A 21,757-nucleotide genomic window follows, 5' to 3' on the forward strand; every position below is an offset into this window, starting at 1 on the left:
GGAGTCACGGAATAAAAACCATAATAGTTCAGCTGTTGGACATCAGACATCTAAAAGTTTTGTATAGTGGTATATCCTGTTTTATTTAAGTCTCAAAGACTGGACTCTGGCTCCATTCTTAAGTAAAGAAACCTATTCAGTTTGGCCCAAACAATAGGACTGCCAGCCCTTATCTCTGGCCACCAGAACCACCACAAGGCAGGATATATAAACAAAACATAAACCATCTGCTCTAAGGACAGTTACAAATGCTATAAAAGAAATAATGAGACATCTTCTAACCATTAAAATCATAGATAAAATGAAGAAGGATATAAATATAGACCTAACAAGTACAGGGGTTTAAAATCCAAGCAGTTCAATTTTCCTGCATACCAATGAGGACCTAACAGCAAATAAATCACACCTCCATAATACCAATAAAAATGGAACATTCCTACATAACCTAAACTGGATGAGCCTATGCCTTGTATTTCCTGTGGGTGGTGTTCTGTTCAGTCATGGAAAGCATATGCTTCTCACCAACATATTTTGTGGCTGTCTTACATGCATATTGAGCTAATAACTTGGAGACACAGTCCAGTCCATATGTTGTAAATAAAAACAGGATGGTGGACAATAACTAAAAAGTCAAGCATTGTGTTGGACAACATTTTTAACTCATGAAAAAGTTCTGTAATGAGGCAAAATTATTGAATTCTTAGTTACTTTTACATCTCTATTTCAAGCAGGAAAAAGGTCAGACAGTATATCAGCGGAATGGAAGGCAGAATCGGTGATTTTGTGAATTACCCCTTTCACACCAACCCCAAATATACTTGTGTCTAATTTTCTGAAGTCCCAGAGAATGAGAAAATAATTTCTGAATTATTGAAAATGTTCAGAAACTGAACAGTCATAAATTAATTATCAGCTAACTTACATGCTTTGTCATGGTGGTCTACTGATCAGTACTGCTGTACATTTATATCTGTGCCTTCATATTTCATCCTGTATTAAATGTCTAGAATATGAGAGTGCAGGAACATGGAATTCAGTTCATGGGCATTATAGCCATCCTGAATGCTTTGTATGTAAATTTTCATTAGCCTCTTTCCCTTGTTAATAAAATTTCTGTATATTCTTGCCAATGAATCTAAAGAGGCAGCAAAAGTCATTACAGATGCCTTAAAGTATCAATACTGGATCCAACATAAATAACTTCTGGGTCCCCCCAAGAAAATGTCATTGTGTGTATATACATATATGGCAATTTTCATAAAGATATATTTGCTGGTACTCAGGCTCGGTTTTAGCCTCAAAGATCAAAATATACAGTCAGATATGACCTTTTAACAGCAACAAGTTTGCCAGTGCAGCTGAAAAACCCTATGGGGGGGGGGGTACGTGTGCAGTATTTGTGTCACCGTGGTATGTTCTTTTATTGCACATTTTTATGAATATATACATATTGTCTTTAATGATGCTACACTGCCTCATGACTAACTTCTCTTACAAGGCTAAAACTACAAGGGATAATTAATAAATTTGTTATTGTGTATCACATGAATACAGATGATAACAGATTTGTACTGAAATCTAGAGCTCTGTTTAATTGTAATGTAGTGCAGTGAGGGGAGCAATGCTCTGAAATAATTCATTAAATAGTATTTTCAGTTTAGCTATCACCCACCACCATAGTTTTGGTACATCTGCTCATCTTAGCACAGCTGGCAGTAAACAATAACCTCCATCCCTCATGCAATCAAAAATTAAACAGATTTAACAGGTATTAATCCAACAGTGAACCTGGGTACAGAAATAATACAGATATGTAATGTTTGAGTTTTGTGCCTTAAAAAGTCAATTCAAGATATTTAATATTATTAATGTTTGATATCTAATTACTATGTAATTTTTTGTATTGTTTTCATTAAAAACTTACTTAAGGGCTGTAAAATTTGTTGCATTTATGTAATATTTGTCTTCAATATTTTTAATATTAATAGTATAAAAGATTATTAATGCCATCCAGTGTGACTGATAAATGTTGTTTTTTAATCTTTCATTCTTTATGTGCTTCAGTTAGACTGACCATCTTCAGAAGGACATTATCAATACATTCAGAAACTACTACTATTAAAACTCAAATTTATGCAGTTTGCCAAACATGCTCTTCTTGAATTTGATTTGTTCTTCTTAGTAGAATCCTGTAGCTCACTTTGCCAATACTTTTGTCTCAGATAATTAAGCCCTCTATTTCCTACTGAATTATAATTCATTGGTTCATAATTTACAGACATAACATTTACGATACAGTATTTTTATGTATATGTAAATTCATTATGTTCATGGTTTTTTTATGTTTTATTTAAAGTTGTGGTTTTCTTGTCTGTGACACCCTACAGTTTGAAGGTGACTGTAGACATTTCAGAGGAACATGCTGCCTCCATCTTCAAAAGCAGAAGTTTGGGTTTGGAAATAGGCATGTTTATGTAGGGAAGTTATGAGGGTGGTGATCATGAAACACAAGGATAAGGGATAAGGAAAAGACACCTGAAATCTGCTCACAAAATTACATGGTGTCACAAACCAGAAGACCAAATTTAACAGTCGCTACCATGAAAATCTTAAACGTACATGTTCATATTTTGTATACAGTGCACTTGTACACTTGTGTGTACATAAAAAATCTCTATATCTGGGTAATAATGTGTGGCCTCCTGACACCACTTCACCCATGCTGTATTGTGGTATATAGACCCATTTCTAGGCAACAACTATGGAACAAGCAACAGTTGAGGAACTGTTGGAAATGGTGTTTTGTGCTTGGCCTGTGCAAAGGGGTTATACAGGGTTATTCAAAAAGAATGAACCGATTTTATTACGCAGTATTTTATTAAAGGAGTAATACAAAACTCCAGCCAAGTCACAAGTATTCTACTCACAATCAACTTTTATTTCCTGTCTTACAAGTGTTCAATGTGGCCACCACCTGCAGCACAGACAACAATGCGATAAGAGAATTCATCCCAGGCACGTATCAGCATATCAGGATGCACTGAGTTAATCGCTGTTGTTATTCGATGTTTAAGGTCTTCGAGGTTAGTGGGTAGCGGTGGAACATAAATGTGATCTTTTACATATCCCCACAAGAAGAAATCACACACAGTGAGGTATGGGGATCTCGCAGGCCAAGCACAAAGAGCAAGGTCTTTGGCCCCCTTCCAACCAATCCATCGCTGGGGCGGTTTTTTATTTAAAAAAGCTCGGACCATCAGGTGGGGGCGGTGCTCCATCTTGTTGAAAAATGAAATCATGCGAATCTGCTTGCAGTGAAGTGAAGAGCCAGTTTTGGAGCATATCGAGATAGGTTTGTCCTATAACGGTGTTTCCTTCAAAGAAAAAGGGACCATAAACCTTGTCCTGAGACACAGCACAGAAGACATTCACCTTAGGGGAATCTTTCATGCTCAACTGTTTCATGTGGGTGATCTGTTCCCCAAATACGCACACTGTGACGACTGACTGTGCCACTCAAGTGAAAAGTCGCTTCATCACTAAAAATTAAACGTGAAATGAAGGTTTCGTCTTCTATCATCTCCAGCATAGAATAGCAAAATTCCATCCGCTTCCTTTTGTCGTCATTGGTAAGTGCCTGAACGAGCTGCAGTCTGTATGGTTTCAAATGTAGACGTACTGTTAGCACACGCCAGACAGTGGATTGAGGGATCGCAAGCTCACGGCTAGCTCAATTTGTTGACTTCCGCAGGCTCCTCTCAAACACAGCACGGATTCTCGCCACCTGTTCCTCCGAGACTCATGGTCGTCCTGGACTTTTTCCTTTACATAGACTATCCTGAAACTGTCAAAACCACAGTCAAATGTTCTTAGGACAGGGCGGATTAATGCCGAACACCTTTGAAAAGCACGCTGCACTGTGACAATCAAATCTGTTTTCGTGAACTCAAGAACACAGAACACCTTTTGCTGAGGACTCACCATTCCAAGGGTAAACGAACAACTGAACGTTGCCAGAAGAATGACGCCACTTCAGCGCCCCTGTGGCAGCCATTCACAACTTAGATAACTCCTCTTTCAAATGGTCACTGACTCATTCCATGACGATGCTTGAGAACTGAAGCAATGCGTCATGAAATCGGTTCATTCTTTTTGAATAACCCTGTATAACAAGAGTACCAGCAAAGCTACAATAAGCTGAAAGTCAGTCTGTGAATAGAATACTAGGCACTTGGTGTGAGATGGCCGCCAGCCTAGGATTTAGTCAGGTGAAGCACTGAGAGAGTTGTAAGGAAATCTCAAGAGAAGACTTAGTCAGTGCAGCTGAATCTCCATTGTTAGAAAGTATTACCAGGAAATGACTAGTGGAGACTGTAACAGACTGGGAACACTAGTCTGTGTATTCTAGTGATTTGTGGAGATCAGCAATGATGCTATAATTACGTGTAGTTACAAGTTGTGTGTTAAAGAGGTCAATAAATCCAAAACCCCACTGACAAATCACCCTAACATATGACAGTATTAACCTTTAAACGACAAAAGACACCGTATGTCGTCGCAGATATAAAGGCAGCGGTACGAATGACGCCATGTGGTGTCGCAAAGTCCACGCGTGCGGACGTTATTTGAAATACATTTTTAAGGTAGGAAATAATGTCCTACTTATATAATTTTTGGCCACCATCTGCATGGAGTGTCTGTCTTCCCGCCTGCATCATCTGCCGGAATGTTGCCTTCGTGTGGAATTCTCAAAAAATCCGGAAATGCAGAGTCCGATTTCGCAATTCACGCACTTTGTCCGGGCGGTCTTTCGTGTCCCACGCGAAAAGCACACACGACACCTCAATTGCGAAGTATAGCAAGTCGGCCAGTGATGTGGTTTGGCCTTCTATAGTCGAGATATCTCCCATAAAACGGCAGGGGTTCGACCCCTGGCCGTTGATGGCGAGGGGGACCCCTAACAGCATGTTCCGCACAAGAGCGAGACGAAATTCTCTGTGTGACAACAGGATGTAACTGTTCAGACCAAGGAGATGGAGAAATAGCTTATTTGTCCATTTCCAGGTTCGACGACAGATGCTATAACTGTTTGCCACAGTTTGCCCACAGCTCCATCTGAATAATTATTCACACTCCTCGTGCCACGCTGGTGTCGTGCTCCCCAGGTTGCCGACGAAGATTATGGGTCTTCTTCGAAATCACTTTATGATTTGCTACCTTCAACGTCACTCTCAGAATTGTCGGTACAGGATTCTGTATCGGAGGCATTGATTAGCTGCAATATGTCAGAATATCCCAAACGACACGGACCACATGTTACGAACGAAATTTGAAATTACTCTCGACTGAACACGTCCAGCCACTAAGCTATTACGCTGTGTTAGTACGGCAACGGCAACGCATGCATAAAGAATGCTAGCATTGAACTGTAGAAGAACAGTATACGTATTGTTCAGGAGAGATTTATAAACAACACGTGAGTTTATATCTCTCTTCCACTGACCACATTCCAGTTGTAGTTCGTCACATAGACTGCGATAACGTCTCTAGACACAACATCCGCTCTGTTACCATTACTTGCACTAAGTGTCGTCATCAAGCGAATGGCATTCAGGGGTGTCCAAAACGTATGAATTCTCGCAGAGAAGGAAAAAAATTGGCAAATTTCTTTTTGGAGTCAGTGCAAAAATTTTAACATGTTTTATACAATCTGTAAATTACAATATCTGATTCTATATTCTTTCGAGAAAAAAACAGCGTTTATTTCGTTCGATTATCACAGAAATAGCAGAAATAGGAGCAAAATTAGTAAGTAACTTACAGCTTTTACGGATTTCTAAGAGCGGCCCTTTAAATAATTCCGTACCGCTGCCACAGCCTAAGTTTAAAGGGCCGTAGGATAAAGGTTAAGTCTCTCCAGCAGGGACTTAATATACTGTGACATATTTGTGCTATGCAGGACATCCCCTCCCCAGCTAGCGGTGACATAACACCTTTGGAGCGTTGCCGTTGCTACAGTAATAGGCCAGTCAACACCCCGCCCACTCCCGTGGTTACGTGACCAACGGATGTCGCAGTTGCTATGGAGCAGTAAACAACTCCCGACAGCGTTGCTAGGCTATCGGCAAACATGGCGTCAGACAACAGCGGTACCTATCACATAACTGTTTTCTGTCTTGTCTGTGCCGAGGCTAAATAAGGAGCAGCGAACACTATTCACAGGGAGTTATGAGTTGGCCAGGGAAGAGTATGCAGTCTAGTATTTGTGATACTGCCGATGGCAGTAATGTTGAGCTTGTAAATGGTGTGATTGTAAGAGCGAGTGTGAGATAAAATTTGGTATATCAAATATGGCGTGAAGTTATTTGTCGCGTTATACACCCAACATGAGACAGTACTTTTCTCAAAGAACCTAACCCTTGCATTGGACAAATTTTTACTTTATTATATTTGTTTTTCTATACAGTCTACAGCAAAACTAATTACCCACTTCCCTATCATCTGTCTGTATCGGTTTCACATAGGTTTATGTTTTAGCAATCCAATTTATCCCATCTGTACATTTAACAGAGGTGACTGGATTATGGTGAGGAAATGGCATAATGTAAATCAGTAGTAATCCTGTCATCATTTTTGCCACCAGAGGTAAACCAAAGAAACTAAGAAATGAGAATGCAGACAGGAGAAATATATTACCTTCATATGCACTAAACAACCAACAGCAAGTTGCATGTTGCCTATGTAACACAACAATTAAATTCACGCAGGTCTCGGATTTGTCAAATATGTTTATCGAATGCTCACTTTTACACTAGTGAGTAAAATTATCGTCACTTTCAGTATCACAATTACTGCTTCTGCTATAGTCAAAGCCAAACGCACCATCAGTTGTCGTTTCATCTCCGGGTAAATGCATTTGTTGCTTAAGGTATTCCTAGGCAACAGGCCACTGTCATTGCATTTCCATGGATTTCCGGATTCCTGGCATGCGAAAATATTAAATAAACATGTTTAACTCAATTAAGTAACTGAATGTAGAGAAAATCAGAAGAAACGTCTGAAAGAATGTGTCTACCAAATCCCTGAATGAAGACCTGTGAAAAGGTGAACAGGTCAAGACTAGGGCGGAATTGAAACACGATCCAGATCATGATGACTGACAATACATAGACACTATTATGTCGTGGTGATGGGGCATCGAGGTAACCCTCCTTGCCACCACTTATTATTATTCTTCTGCGACGGGTGGATTGGTTGTCTCACCGCTGTCACCATCTTGTTAGGCCGTTGGGGGGGGGTTCAAGTAAATTTACAATCACTGACGTGGCTGCCGCCTTGGCATGAGTTTGCAATTCTCCTACAGGATTCGGGAGATGCAGGAGCATTCAAGGAGGAGGGTAACACTTGAGGGGAGGCTAAGTTCAGTTAACATCACAGCGCATTTCTATCCTACTCTATTCACCTATGTCGCTAATATATATACACTTTGCCAACGTTTGTCGGTTCGCATTACATTTGGGTTATTATCCTGTAGCACACACATTACTCCTACTCCTGTCACCCTGCTGTTGGGTACCTAATACCTCTCTATCTATCTCCCTCAGTAAACCTAGTCCATCAAGTCTTCACTTTCTCTCCCTGGGGTTTGCACTTTAATATTATCACACTTAATGTTCATGGCTTATATGAAGTACGTTCACTTACTTGAGCTGACGAAACAGGCCACCATCACTACACACCAACCACTACCCCTCGCCATCACCTTCTTGGTGATAGCTTATGGCTGACTCTCTGACAATTAATAATATTAAAAAAAAAAGTCTTTTGATTGATTCCTCTCAAGTTTATGTACCCTCTTTTTGCTGACTCGCTGGGTTCCAGGGTGTATTGGCCCGCCCATTCTGACGTGATTTTGGGTCGGTGTGGCCCACTCATTGGCTGTTTATCGAAAGGGAGTTGACTCTTTCAGGTCTACCACCTTATTTGACTCAGTGTTTTCCTCTTGCCATAGTTCTTTTATATCCCACTTCATATAGCTTCTTCCTCAATGTCAGCGTTATTACGCTGTCGTGCTAACATTCTGAATACAAAGCGATTGCCTCACCACTGGCGTTATACTTCTGTGCAAACTCCTGCTTCCTGGTACATTTCATTATTTCTATTTCTTAATCTTAAAGTCTAAATACCCTTATTCCACATTACCCAAAAAAATATATCTACTTGTACATAACCTTGGGTCATAACAGACACATACAGCATACAGTCAGTATCTTCTGTGTGTTCCAATCATACATCAGCAGACAAATGTTTATGTTGAGCCCTAACAATGGTGAATAGAAAAGTCTTAATATTTCTACCTGTTATAACTAAATAATTTAATGTAAGATCAGCTAGTAATTTGACTGCAGTCAGTGGATGACATAAGTGGATCGGTGTTTACAATTGCCTCATTACAGAACCTCCTATAATTCTTACCTGCTCCACAGTATCTCCTCCTATATCACGTACAAGATCATAGAAGTCATTGGATGTATAATCTCCATTTTCTGGTAACCAAAAGCTGATGTCACTGATGCACTGTGGATATATGCTGATTGGCTGGAAGAGGAAATTATCATATGAAAGCTGGAGCATATAGAAGGGGGTACTCATAATGCATGACCACACAAACATTATAAGCTAGAATTTTTCCCCAGCTAATTTTTTTTTTATGGTAGTGGGGTGGGACCAAGTCCCTTGTACTGTGGCGGCTTCCGGCCTATTGTACCAGCCCCAGATGATAGGTGAGGGTGATTGTGGAGCAATTGGTGGAATGAAGATTGGCAGGGGAAACCGAAGTACTTGGAGAAAACCTGCCCCAGCGCCACTTTGTCCGCAACAAATCCCACTTGATCAGACCCGGATCGAACCCAGGCCGCCGTGGTGGGAAGCCAGCGACTAACCGCTTGAGCTATGGCGCGGCCGACTATGCTTACATCTATGCTGCTGGTGTACTTCCACAAACCAATGTTAAAATAATGTGCATGAAAGACTTTATACTTTCACATAGTATGTGACTATAGATGGGGTTTGGATCGGTGAATAGATTTATTGACCACTTACAGGCTGTAACTACAAATGACTATAACAATATTGCTATTTCCACACTTCACAGTTCAACAGAGCACACAGTCTAGTGTTCTCTGTCTGTTACTAGACGTTTCCTGGTAATAGCTCCAACAATGGCTATTCGATTGCCTCTGGCTTAAGTTCTCTCTTCTCAGACTCTCGTACAGGACTGACCGACCTTGTCCCTTGCTAATAACATCTCGGCATGGACCACATAGAAAACAGCTCTTCCACTGATAGTGCAACTGTTGCATTATTAAGAATCTGCTGCCTAGCAACAGGCACTGTTCCATCGTTTGTTTCACAGGAACATGTTCAATGAGCCATTGCCCAGAAAAGGCCGTGGTATATCTGCCATCTTGTGATTGTTGCACATCAACGGCTATACGTGCTACAATATTAAACCGATCAAAATAAATGCTGACTAGATTACAGAACACTGAACAGTTACCACATTGTGGAGTGGCCATGTTAAAAGCCATGATTTATAACCTATACATTATTGATGGGTCACACACTTCTACATTCTCTTTTGCTGCAGAGCCTGCATGTGCTGGTGCAACATGGCCCCAAGTTTATGTATGAGCTTGGGACAAGATGTTTACATTTCTGAATATGGACACCATATCTCTACAGAATAATAATACTGCTAATTCAACTATCCTGTACTTTGTTCTGACTTCTCTCAGTATCAGATATTGCCTTAAGAAATGTTTTGTTTCAGTTATATTGCACATAACATTTCTGATGAAGAGAGCAACAGAGGGAACCATAGGAGTTATATACGAATAGCCACAATTAAGCTCTGGCCAGTGATTGGCACTTCATCCTTTACCGTTTATTAGTAACAATAAAATCAATATAGGCATTGGTGAACGTTCTGAATCACATGAATGAGATGTGTGGTATGAAACCATTAAAAAGAAACATAAATGATACTATTCACAGCATGGATTTGAATATGTACAAGGGTGAGTCAAACGAAAACTGTAAAAATTTCTTTCAATTTAATTTATTGAATGAAAGCGGTACACAACTATATCACTTTCCTATATAGTCTCCATTTCGTTCAATACAGGCCCTCCAGCGTTTACAAAGTGTATGGATTCCTCTAGAAAAAGATTCTTGTGGTTGTCTGCGCAACCACTCATGCACTGCCTGCTGTACTTCTTCATCAGAACGGAACTTGTTTGCTCCCATCGCCTCTTTGAGTGGCCCTAACATGTGGTAATTACTTGGGTCTAGGTCTGGTGAGTATGGTGGATGTGGAAGACACTCAAAGTGCAAGTCTTGGATTGTTGCAACTGTTGCAAAAGGACACCTCTAGTCAAAAGTCCTTGTTGCTTTGATCTGACTGCAGGTTGAAGATGATTCTTCAAGAGATCTGAATATGAGGCACTGGTTATAGGGTAACATGTCTGCCAACTTATAGGACAATGGTACAATATCTCAAAATTTTATCTCAGTTTTACGGTTTTCATTTGACTCACCTATGTATATCAGTAGCCCTCAAGAGTGGCTCATAAGTGGTGAGTGGAATAATTGTTGGTAATTTCTGCAACTACTTACTGAAGAGTCTATTACCGCAAACAGAATGCACAGTAGTGGAGAGTGTGGTCTAAAATACAGAGTGTTCATAGCCGAGGCTGATTCGACACTGATTTTACCGTCGGCAACTTCATGCGAAAGCGATGCGCCACCTGCCGAGGAAATTGCTGTCGCGCGGCCGGAACTGTTAGCGCACATTATTTATTTCTTCCGCTAATTATTAATCAAATATAGTAATTAATATTGTACTCACCATCATAGAAGATGTTCAAAATGTCTGCCCTCTGTTGTGAGACATGCCTGAATTCTTTTAAACAGATTTTGGGAAACTTGTTGCAATTCACGTTGCTGGATGTTGTCAATTGCTTCCCGAATATTTTGTTTTAGAGCCTCCAAGTCATGTGGATTGTTGGCATACACAACATTTTTTAGTTTTCCCCACAAATAAAAATCACAGGGGTTTAGATCTGGGGATCTAGGGGGCCACAAACCCTTGCTAACAATTCTATCGTCACCATTTAATTCCCCAAACACACCGCGTAATGCTCGGATAGTTTCCTTAGCTGTGTGTGGAGTCGCGCCGTCTTGCATAAAATAACCGAATCTTTCTTCTGCAGGTGCCAAATTAACGAAAAATTGGTTGAGTATTTCATTAATGTATCGTTGAGCATCAAGAGTTCCTTCATAAAATATAGGTCCAATGATACGGTGTGCGCTAACCGCACACCATACGCCTATCTTTTGGTCGTAAAGGGGAAGTTGAATTAGCGCATGAGGATTTTCACTACTCCAGTACCTGTTGTTTTGTGAGTTAACATATCCCGAGAGATTAAAATTAGCCTCATCTGTGAAAAATGTCAGCTTAGGATCCAGAAGTCCGTCATGCACATGATTGATAAACCAATTACAAAACCTCACTCTTTTTTCATAATCCACAGGTTTAATTTCATGAACAACAGTAAATTTATACGGACGAATATGCAACAGTTTAGTTGCTGTCCATGCACTGCCTAAAGAAACACCACTTTGTTGTGCTAATCGCCGCAAAGATTTTCGAGGAGAATTTTCTAATCGATGACCGATGTCATCAAGTTTTTCCTCAGTTAAAACACGATTTCTTTTTAACGGCTTTCTGTCAATTAAAATGCCGTGGGTTCGAACTTTCTTCACTAATTTGGAAATTGTATCCCCAGATGGACATGTTGTTTCGGGAAATTTAAGCCGAAATTTTCTCCTGCATGATTTGTATGAGTGTGTTTTCACATAACAATCATAAATGAAAACTCTTTTTTCTAAACTGTATCTCGCACGAACCATAATAAAGTCACAGAATAATGCACTATACTTAGCTTCTGAAACACTTGAAGGCTAAACACAGACTGAATCAGCGCATGAATCACCGCCTGTTTGCCGGTCGGTGCTAGAGCATCTGCTGAGAGCAAATTCTCGGAAGTTCCCTGGACGTCTGATAAGCCTGAATAATGAACACTCTGTACTTGAACAAACATTACAACTACAGAACTAAGATTCTGTAGTGGATAAATCTGATAGGACAGGTCAGGAAAGAAAATGTATGGCTGGAGACAGGAGGCATAGGCCTGTATGTTAGGGATGGCATATCCGAAGGTGACACCCGTTAATTTGTTCACGAGAAGCTGGAGACACAGGCATGACTCAGTTTTATTTTTTCAGACAGCTCTTACACATTGCATTCCATCATGCCTGCCATAAAGAGAACTGAAAAATGAACTGTGCGTGTCCCTTTTGTTACCTTGTATTTAATGTCATCATATGGATCTCTGTTTTCAAACTGTGACAGAAATCCTGTGTCTGTGCTCCAGAAAAGCCTGATATCAGGGATATCATACAGGCACATGGCAAGACGTTCCAAACCCAGACCAAATGCCCATCCAATCTGATCTTGGGCACCAGCTGTAAAATATACACATACTGTTTTTAATACAACTGTAGAAATGGCAGCCTTGTATTTTATATTCCAGATACATACACTGAGAAACAATGGAATAATCATACTATTATAAAACATTTAACACATTGTGTACTAGCCTGTTTTGTAGTTTAAGTGCAACCAGGTCCTAGATATTTAGAATGCTGTTCTCCATGAACTGAGCAAAAACCTGCTTTTATTTGTTACTTATGTATAAAAGCTTCAGTCTTGTTGGGGATTTTAGAATATTTTCTGATAATATTCCTTAGAATGATACCTCTCAAAACACAAAACCGAGGTTACGGTCATAATATTGCTCTGGCATATCTAAAAGTAGTCAGCATAAACTTCTGCAATAACACATGCATAAAACTGAAATTCTTCCCAGCCCTTAAGCCATGCTTATACAGGAAATAATGATGATCACAGTGGCATGTACACAACATATTAAGGAGAATTTAAGTCTTAAATTTATATGCAATCACTGCATTAAGTGCATGAAATATATGCACAACAAACAGATCATCTCCATCCATTCATGCTTCATGTCAAAAATACTGAATAGATGAAGCTAAAAAGGTAAGGTAAAGTTGTCCCTGTGCTTAACTACGAGTAATCAAGCATTATGCCAAGAAGGCATATGAGGGACTGGATGTATAGATCCACAAGATGACGCTGAAACCAAACTCAATTAAAAAAAAATTCATACAAAACCTGGTGCATAAAATAATACACAGATCCCATTAATACCTATGACTTATAACTGCCTGGTCCAACTGGCAAACAATTTTAAGGCATTATTTTACCTTATTATATAAGTCTTACTGTTATATTTTCTGGAAGAGTAAATTTAGAAACTGGAAACAGATTCATGTGAGGAAGAGTCCAGCGAGAGAAACTGTAGGGTGAAGTACACTAGAATAAAGCCAATTTGTAATATGGGGAAGATAAGACCATGCCTGAATACCCACCACATAAGCAAGTACAGAAGCAGATCCATTTTATTCTAGACAAGTATTCAGTTAGCTCAAAGGGGGTTAGGGGTGGTCTGCAAAGTCAGATGGTCTGGTAGAACAGTCACTGTCATGAGAACACTCTCACATTAAATTAAATTAATTCAATTTATAACTTGTAATAATTTGTTTTTACAAGTAATGCAGTTTTATTTCAATTGCACACCTTTAATGTTTATGAGTAAGAGCCAAGATATACCATTCAGTATAGTGATCATGCTACAAGCTGGACAACTGAGGGATTAGGTTTCAGTTCTTGGCAGAGGAAAGAGATTTTTGTTTTCTCCACAGCATCCAGACCAGCTCTTGGGCCACCCAGCTTTCTGTCCAATAAATACTGGGCACTCTTTCTGTAGAGGTAAAATGGCCAGGATTTAATGATGACCTCTCACCTCCATCTACTGATGAGGTTAAGAATGTGTAGAGCTATCTCTCCACTGCATACATCTTCATGGCCAGGAGCATAATTAAACATAGGGATAACTGTATCCTTACCTTAATGTTTACAAACAATATACTGACAGGGAACTCCACTTGCATTTCTAACAATGTGCTTAATTACAACATATATAAGGAAATAATCACCATTTTGTAATATTCGTTGCTCCATAATTCCACATCCAAGAAGTTCCATCCATTCACCCTGATGATGCACTTCTAGTTCCCATGAAGGATGAGTGAATGGAAAATAAGCATCCACCCAACGATACTTTACCTCTAACAAACACAGATCATTAACACTTTGCCATCATAGCAAATAGTCTGGGTGCCTCAATTCTATACTGCCATAAAACCTCCTCCATTCAGTATCTTCATAAGAGCAGAAATTATTACATACAAATAGTTGTAATAAAAATCAAAGTACCAATTAATGTGTTATTGCCATTTTCAACTACATATTTGTGTGAACTGGGCTTCTCAACGTTAACTGAAATTAAGACATCAAAGAGGGAGCGGCTCAAATCCACTGATAAAGAAATGAGACTTGCGTTGTCAACGATTCCACCATGGATCAGTCGCCTGTGTGCAGCTACACAGGCACAAGCATCACACTGAAGTTATGAGTAGAATTACTGTATTTACTTTAATAGTAATAGAAGTGTACTTTCTACTACATCCTACGTGAATTACAGTTCATTAATTGTCAATAAAAGCAAGAGTCGATTTCTGTTTAATGATAATAAAATAATAATATTATAGTAATAAGTTGATCACTTTACGTATTTATATTAATTGTCCGATATCATGCGTTTTTGAGGGGAATAACATTTTGGTGTGCCATGTTGAGTCATGGATACTTCATGGTGTGCCATGAGTAGAAAAAGGTTGCGGAACACTGGTATAGATAATGTGGAACCCTCAACGTCTCACAACCCTATGGGCCTTCACGGTCTGTTACAGGGATAGCTTTACTTCTTTTTACTCCATGGTACAGTCTTCCTCAAGTGGTTCACAGTTATGCAACCAGTCAAACCATGGTTTTATGGAAACCAAAGATCTGCCATATGGTTAAAAAGCCTGTTGGGTATACACTATCCTAAGCTAGTTCCACACAGTTTGTCTAATATATACTTTATTGTAATTTATACTCTGGTCTCCTAAATGCTCCCTTCAATGGGGTTTATCCAAATTTTTACATATCTTCTTTGGTTTCCCCACTAGGGCAATAAATCTCACCCATCTCATCTAATTAACCAGCTCCTTGGAACCGAAGCTAACAGTCACATCTGCTCAAGAAATTTCCCACCTCTTATAGAACCTGAAGGATCATTACTGTGTTCATAACTACTTGTCACTAGTCCCTGTCCTGAGCTAGATGAATCCAGTCCACACCCTCCCACCATATTTCTTGAAGATCCATTCTAATATTATATTCTGTTTCATTCATGTCTTCTAAACAAATTTTTGTACACATTTAAGATCATTCCCATGCATTCTATATATCATCATCCTTGATTCATTACTTAAGTTTGTTTGTCTTCAATGTAACTTCTGTTTATGTTCAACAGCCCTGTGGTCATTACCACACTGTCATATTTCACTCCATTTGTTCATGTTATTAACACAACATTTCAGCCATATATGGTCATCATCAGGTATACTACAATTAAAAACTAAAATTAAAATTGCAGGTTAAAACTGTGAAAAACTTGTAGATATTCCTTTGGCAGTTGAATACAATAGTGCAGTCATCATGTGTGGGTATTAGATACAGTTTAGTTGTTGATGTCTTCCATTTGTTGAGTGTTCATGATGAAGAATAAAAGCTACCTTCTGAGGTTGGTGTACCTTGATGATGTGTGCATATTTCAGGGTCAGATTTGTTGGTCTTGGTCCTTTCTATTGGATCATGGTGTCCACAGTTGGTAAGTGAAGTCTGTGACTTAATCATCTTTAGAATGTGTTATGGAAAGTACAAATCATGAAATGAAGCTGCAGCTTCATCCAGTATTCAGTCACTCCTCCCTCTTTGGTCCAAATACTCTCCTCAGTACTCTATTCTCAAAGACCTGTGCTCCTCCCTTAGTGTGAAAGACCAAGTTTCAAAACTTGGACATCAGAAAACTGGAAACATGCGTGTTATGGTCAGATGAGTCATCCTTCACAATATTCCCTAGATCAGGAAGAGTTTACGTTTTGAGAATACTCAAGGAAGCCTACAATCCGGAATGCCTGTTTCCAACAGTGGGACACAAGGGAGATTCTGTGATGGTTCGGGCAGAAGTATCGTAGTACAGCATTCTGTTGGTCCCATTATTACCCTCATGGCTGAATTCATGCAAGGGAGTATGTGGACAGGTAGGGTAATCAGGTGCATCCCATGAACCAGACGTTATTTCCAAACATCAATGCAGTTTTCAAACATAACAATGCCCCCATTCACAGAGCTGGAAGTGTTCAGTCATGGTTTGAAGAGCATGAAGGTGAACTTCCCTGGCCAGCACAGTCACCACATTGGAACAACACTGAACCACTCTGGTCAGTTTTGAGGACCAGAGCGAGGAACAGACTCCCACCTCTAACATCTATGAAGCAACTTGAAGATGTTATTCAAGAAGAATGGTATAAAATTTTGCTAGAGGCTGTTCAAAACTTGTGGGAGACCATTCCAAGAAGAATTCCTGCTGTACTGAAGGAAAAAGGTGGTCCAACACCATATTAATAAAGAAGTATATACAGTATCTATAGTGTTTCCATTATTTTGTTCAATCCCTGTCTATACCAAAGTGGAACTATCACTTTCCTTTTAGGAGACAGAGAAGCTATTAGATAAGAATCAAAATTGTATTACATGGCAGAGAAGAGAAATATACATGACAAATATGTTCCATTTGGAAATTGAAGAATGAATACAAACACATGCACATATTTATATTATTACTTGAGAAAATAATGTAACAGTGTGGTACACCAGACTACTTAAATTTTCTTTTATATTATGTGTTTGTGTTGGGTCAAATGCTCACAAAACAAATTCTGAAACAAGTCTGGAGGTGACAAAGAGGTGCAAATAAATGGCCATAATGAGCTAATCCTTACAAAAATGTTACAAAAAGTCACACCTTGCCCAAACAAATCCTGGGTCAGCATAACAAGACTAGCCTTCAGCTCTTCTTCCATTATTTTACTTGCTTCTAGTGAATGTGTTTCCTGTTTCTCTGCTGTTCTGATGCCATTATTCTCAAATATAGGCATTTCATCACCATTTTCAATGGACCTGAAAACCTAGTATAAAATTAAGAAAAAAAATTTAATGCTAAACTTACAACATCACTGAAAAATGGGGCATCTTCTTGCATATCTTTGAAACTCACTTCATTTTTATTGCAAAGCCTAACTGCATCAACTTGATGAAAGACAGGATAGTGAGTTGAGTCTGTCTCATCTCTCCTATACACATCCCCAACAACAAGAAAATTATTAAGTCCCATGTTTATAAGTTCTGATTGATGAGCTGTAGTATGTGCTCGTAGTAGGTAATCACGATTTATATAATAACAATCACTTTTCTTTCTACTTGCATGGCCAGGTGGGATAAGCAAGCTATCAAAATTTTGTTTCACTGAGACTACAGGACTCAAGTCATTATACACAGAGAAAACTGGATTTCCTGTACGCCCAACAAATCTCTTGTAGAACAGATTCACAATCCTTTGCTTAATTAGTGACAAGGGGTGATACTGTTGTAAATGCAGATTTCTACCCAAGTGAGACAGAATTTTTGACGAGACATTGCTCCATGAATCACACTGAAACTCTCTACCATTGACGGATATATATTTGACGGTTTCTTCGCTTCGTGCACGTGCTGAAGAATAAAGTCTGTGCGTGATCTTAAATAAAACAATTAACCTTCTATGAAACATTCTAAACCGACCAATACCACTTCCATATATTTATATATACATTTCGTTGGTATCCGTTGATACACACACACACAACCACAGAGAAACTAGTAGTCACAGAGGTCGCTACCGTCGCTACGGTCGCTACATCATTAATGTGCTGCTACCTGTGCGTAATTCACTAGAAACAGAACGGCAGTTTGAATTTGTATCTATTTACGTTTCGTAAATCCAAGGCGATCCAGGTCGATCCAGGTAGTGGTTGGAAGCACGGGATGCGGAACAAGTGCAAATACTTAATACTTGTACAATAATAGCATTACTTGAAAAATTAATTAATCATATGATACAGTATTAACATAACCATACTACCTGTATACATACAACACAATCTGCAAATAAACATTTGTACCAACACATGAACAAAAACATGTGTGTCACAAAACAATTTCCCACACTATTCACGATTGAAGATAAAGGACAGAATGTACTCTGACCATCTTCTGAAAACCAACCTCTAATATACTGAGATGTAGGAAATATGTCCGCAAAGCATGCAATAGATGGAGATCAAATTCAGAATAGGTTTCTTGTATGTAAACCCTGACTGTAGATGAGGGATGTTATCAAAAAATACTCAGTATCAGAGGGTTGAGACAAGAGCACATGAAGGCATGCTAGTTTCTGTTGCTGACTGCAATTGATTGTCACCAAGGTTACTTTCTCCAACTTACAAAAACATATAATGATGCTCATGTAACCAGTTGGTACACATATTTTTCCAGTAATTCAGTAACTGCTCTCAGATGGCTTCCTGGATTTGGTATGGACAGCATGTTACAGGACAAAAATTAATCATTACTTTCCTAATGACTTCCTGATGTGTCAGTATTTTCATCTTCCTCTCTGTGGCTCTTTTAGTTATCAACCTGTTTGTTCGCTAACACCATCAAGGTATGTGAACTCTTGTGAGACCTGTCACAATACCATCTACTCTTCGTTGGTAGTGAAGCATTCTAGCAGACTCTGGGTACTTACATTATAGCTAAGGTCTGAACACAAGCTAACACTAACTATTACCTTTGGCCGTGCCATACCTCAAGCGGTTAGTCGCTGGCTTCCCACCGTGGCAGCCCAGGTGTGGTCAACTAGGATTTCTGTTGTTCAAAGCGGCACTGGGGCAGGTTTTCTCCAAGTACTTCAGTTTCCCCTGCCAATCCTCATTCCACCAAATTCTCCATCATCATAATCACCAGGGGCAGGTGCAATAGGCCAATCACTGGCTGCCATGCGGAGTGGACCCACTAAGCAAAATTAACTATTACCTTTTACAGTGCTAAGGATGCAGTTAAAGAAAATTCTCACAATTTTACTGGCAAGCACAGTGACTTCTTAAAATCTGTAATTGATCATTTGTCTTCTGAAATGTTTTAATTTATTCTGCCTTGAACAGTGAAGTTTATGGAATTAACAGAATCAATTGAGTATGTGTATTTGATTGGATTTTGTAAACCACATTTCAGGAAATGAGTAATGATTTAAATATAATTTCACCTTGTCAAAACTATGTAAGTTCCTAGGTTGACACATTTATTCTAGCAGTAACTCTGATGCTGACTTACCTTGTCTGAAGTACACTAGCAGTTTGCAGTAAAACAAATTGTTAACAGATGCTCTAGATATGACCAGACAGAAGGTAGCTACATGCACTTTCAGCAACACAGGAAAACATTACGTGCTCAGAATATGTTCTGAAAGACATGTTTTCTCTTGTCACAGTGTGTTACTATTTGGTAGTCTAAACAAAGAACTGATGAACTACCAAACAAAAATACAGGAGCATCTGTTAATATGTGGAAGAGGGAACAGACTCCTTGCCCCACCAACTATACTCACATGATTCTTTTTCCCTCGAATATGATCTTCAGGCCATTTTTAAGTTTTGCAAGATTTAGCAGGGCTTGTGCCATATCAGTGTATAACTAGATGCAGCATAAAGACATGGAAACTTAAGGCTGAAGGTCTTAGAAATGCGATCATCAGATTTTCAACTTCAACTTTTAACAAAGCCAAAGTAGGTATACTAGGTCCTCATGACACTTAGGAACCCCCGTTGAATGGCAGTCAGCTGTAGTCACTGCCCTTATCTCTTTATTCCCACAGTATATTGCTGGAGAATATTTTAATATTCCATGCCTTGTTTCCCCAAGGTACCCCCACACAGTTTAAATCCTGCAGCATATAAGTATTGTTTCTGGACTTTATCCATCATCCTGTCTATGTTCTAAAAACCGTCCTGTTTATTTTTCCGAGACTGAATTCTGTCCCCATCCTCAGGTACGAGTACAACCTACTCAGTTGGGTCCAATAGATAGAGCTAGTCCCTATCTCCAGACGATGGATATTGTCCAAAAACATAGTACTTGTAGCAATGTACCATCATCATTGACTTACCTGTATTTGTATTACCCGAGTGAATCACCATATAACAATTCTCCCTTTGAAATCTTGATATAGTCATTATATGTGACTATGCTGTGATTTGTGTTTGTAGTAACCAGTTCAGAAAAATTAATGCTGAAATTCATGGGAAGCCTGAAGCCCTAAATCACTAGTAATGAAGAATGATTGGAATCGTGTAGCTGTTGAACTGTGCAATGCAGACACTAAGGCCTAAGACTGAAGGGAATTGGTACATCATAGAGAAAAGCATCTGAGAAGAAAAGTTCTTATTTTGTCGAGANCCCACCTAAGCCTTGGTCTTCCCAGTGGTCTTTTTCCTTCTGTCTTTCCCACCAATCACCTATGTGCATTAGTCTCCCCCATTCGTGCTACATGCCCTACCCACCTCATCCTCCTCGACTTCATCATTCTAATTATACTCTGACAAGAATACAAGTTATGAAGATCCTCAGTGTGCAGTTTTCTCCAACCTCCTGTCACTTCATCTCTCTTCGGTTCAAATGTTCTCAACACCCTTACTCTATGTTCCTCCCTTAATGTCAGAGACCAAGTTTCACACCCATACAGAACCACAGGCAAAATTATAGTTTTGCATATTACAATTTCTATGTTTTTGGACAGCAGACAAAAGGTTCTGGACTAAATTGTAGCAAACATTACCCGAGTTCAGTCTCCTCTTAATTTCCTCCTGAATCAGGTTTCGATCTGTTATCACTGTTCCCAAATATCTGAACTGTGTCACATTATGAAAAACATCTTGTTCCTATCGTCATGTCATGATTTTCCCCTGCATTTTTGTGATGAGACAGCAACATATACTCAGTTTTCTCTGTGTTTACTTCTAGACCAACCCCTCTACTTGCATCAATTAAAGTTTGTGTTTTTCTTTATGGGACCTACATTATCACCCAGTAGATTCACATCATCGGCACAGGCCAACAGCTGATGTGTCCCGTTTCATTTCAGTCCCACCTGGTTTCCCTGGACCTTCCTAATGGCATATTCTAAAGCAAAGTTGAAAAGGAATGGCGATAAAGCATCTCCTTGTTTTAGACCATTCTGGATAGGAAATTTATCAGGCAAACATTTATCTACAAGGCCTTTACTATATGTTTCATTTAAACACATTTTAATCAGCGTCAGAAAAAGGATTGCACAACAGATCATTGAAGGTCACAGTACAAGGACTGGATTATTATGGCCCACTCCTTATGCATGCATGCATGCATGCAGTCATTCATTTTGGATTGAGACCAATAGCACATTCTTTTTGAATGTGGTAACAAACCTTCAGGTCACATAAAATACTTGCAATTTATTTACTAGCTGAG

General features: G+C 39.2%; 1 protein-coding gene across 5 annotated transcripts in view; it reads right to left on the bottom strand.

The window, feature by feature from the left end:
* LOC111875690 (probable phenylalanine--tRNA ligase, mitochondrial) overlaps positions 1 to 18,084 on the bottom strand; it is a 33,555-nt gene extending 15,471 nt beyond the window's left edge. For 4 of the 5 annotated variants that reach the window (XM_023872130.2, XM_023872129.2, XM_023872128.2 and 1 more), the window contains exons 1-5: positions 17,433 to 18,084; positions 17,181 to 17,343; positions 14,203 to 14,334; positions 12,428 to 12,588; positions 8,476 to 8,598 (exon numbers count right to left, since the gene is read on the bottom strand). In XM_023872130.2, the coding sequence (XP_023727898.1) occupies positions 8,476 to 8,598; positions 12,428 to 12,588; positions 14,203 to 14,334; positions 17,181 to 17,343; positions 17,433 to 17,984 (1,131 nt within the window). In that variant the 5' untranslated portion in view covers positions 17,985 to 18,084. Of the gene's footprint in view, positions 1 to 3,439; positions 3,845 to 8,475; positions 8,599 to 12,427; positions 12,589 to 14,202; positions 14,335 to 17,180; positions 17,344 to 17,432 lie in introns of those variants that run through there. The other variant, XM_023872131.2, reaches the window with a different exon arrangement.
* Positions 18,085 to 21,757: the final 3,673 nt, after the last annotated feature.

The sequence above is a fragment of the Cryptotermes secundus genome, unplaced genomic scaffold (assembly GCF_002891405.2).
Source record: "Cryptotermes secundus unplaced genomic scaffold, Csec_1.0 scaffold449, whole genome shotgun sequence".
Lineage (NCBI taxonomy): Eukaryota > Metazoa > Arthropoda > Insecta > Blattodea > Kalotermitidae > Cryptotermes > Cryptotermes secundus.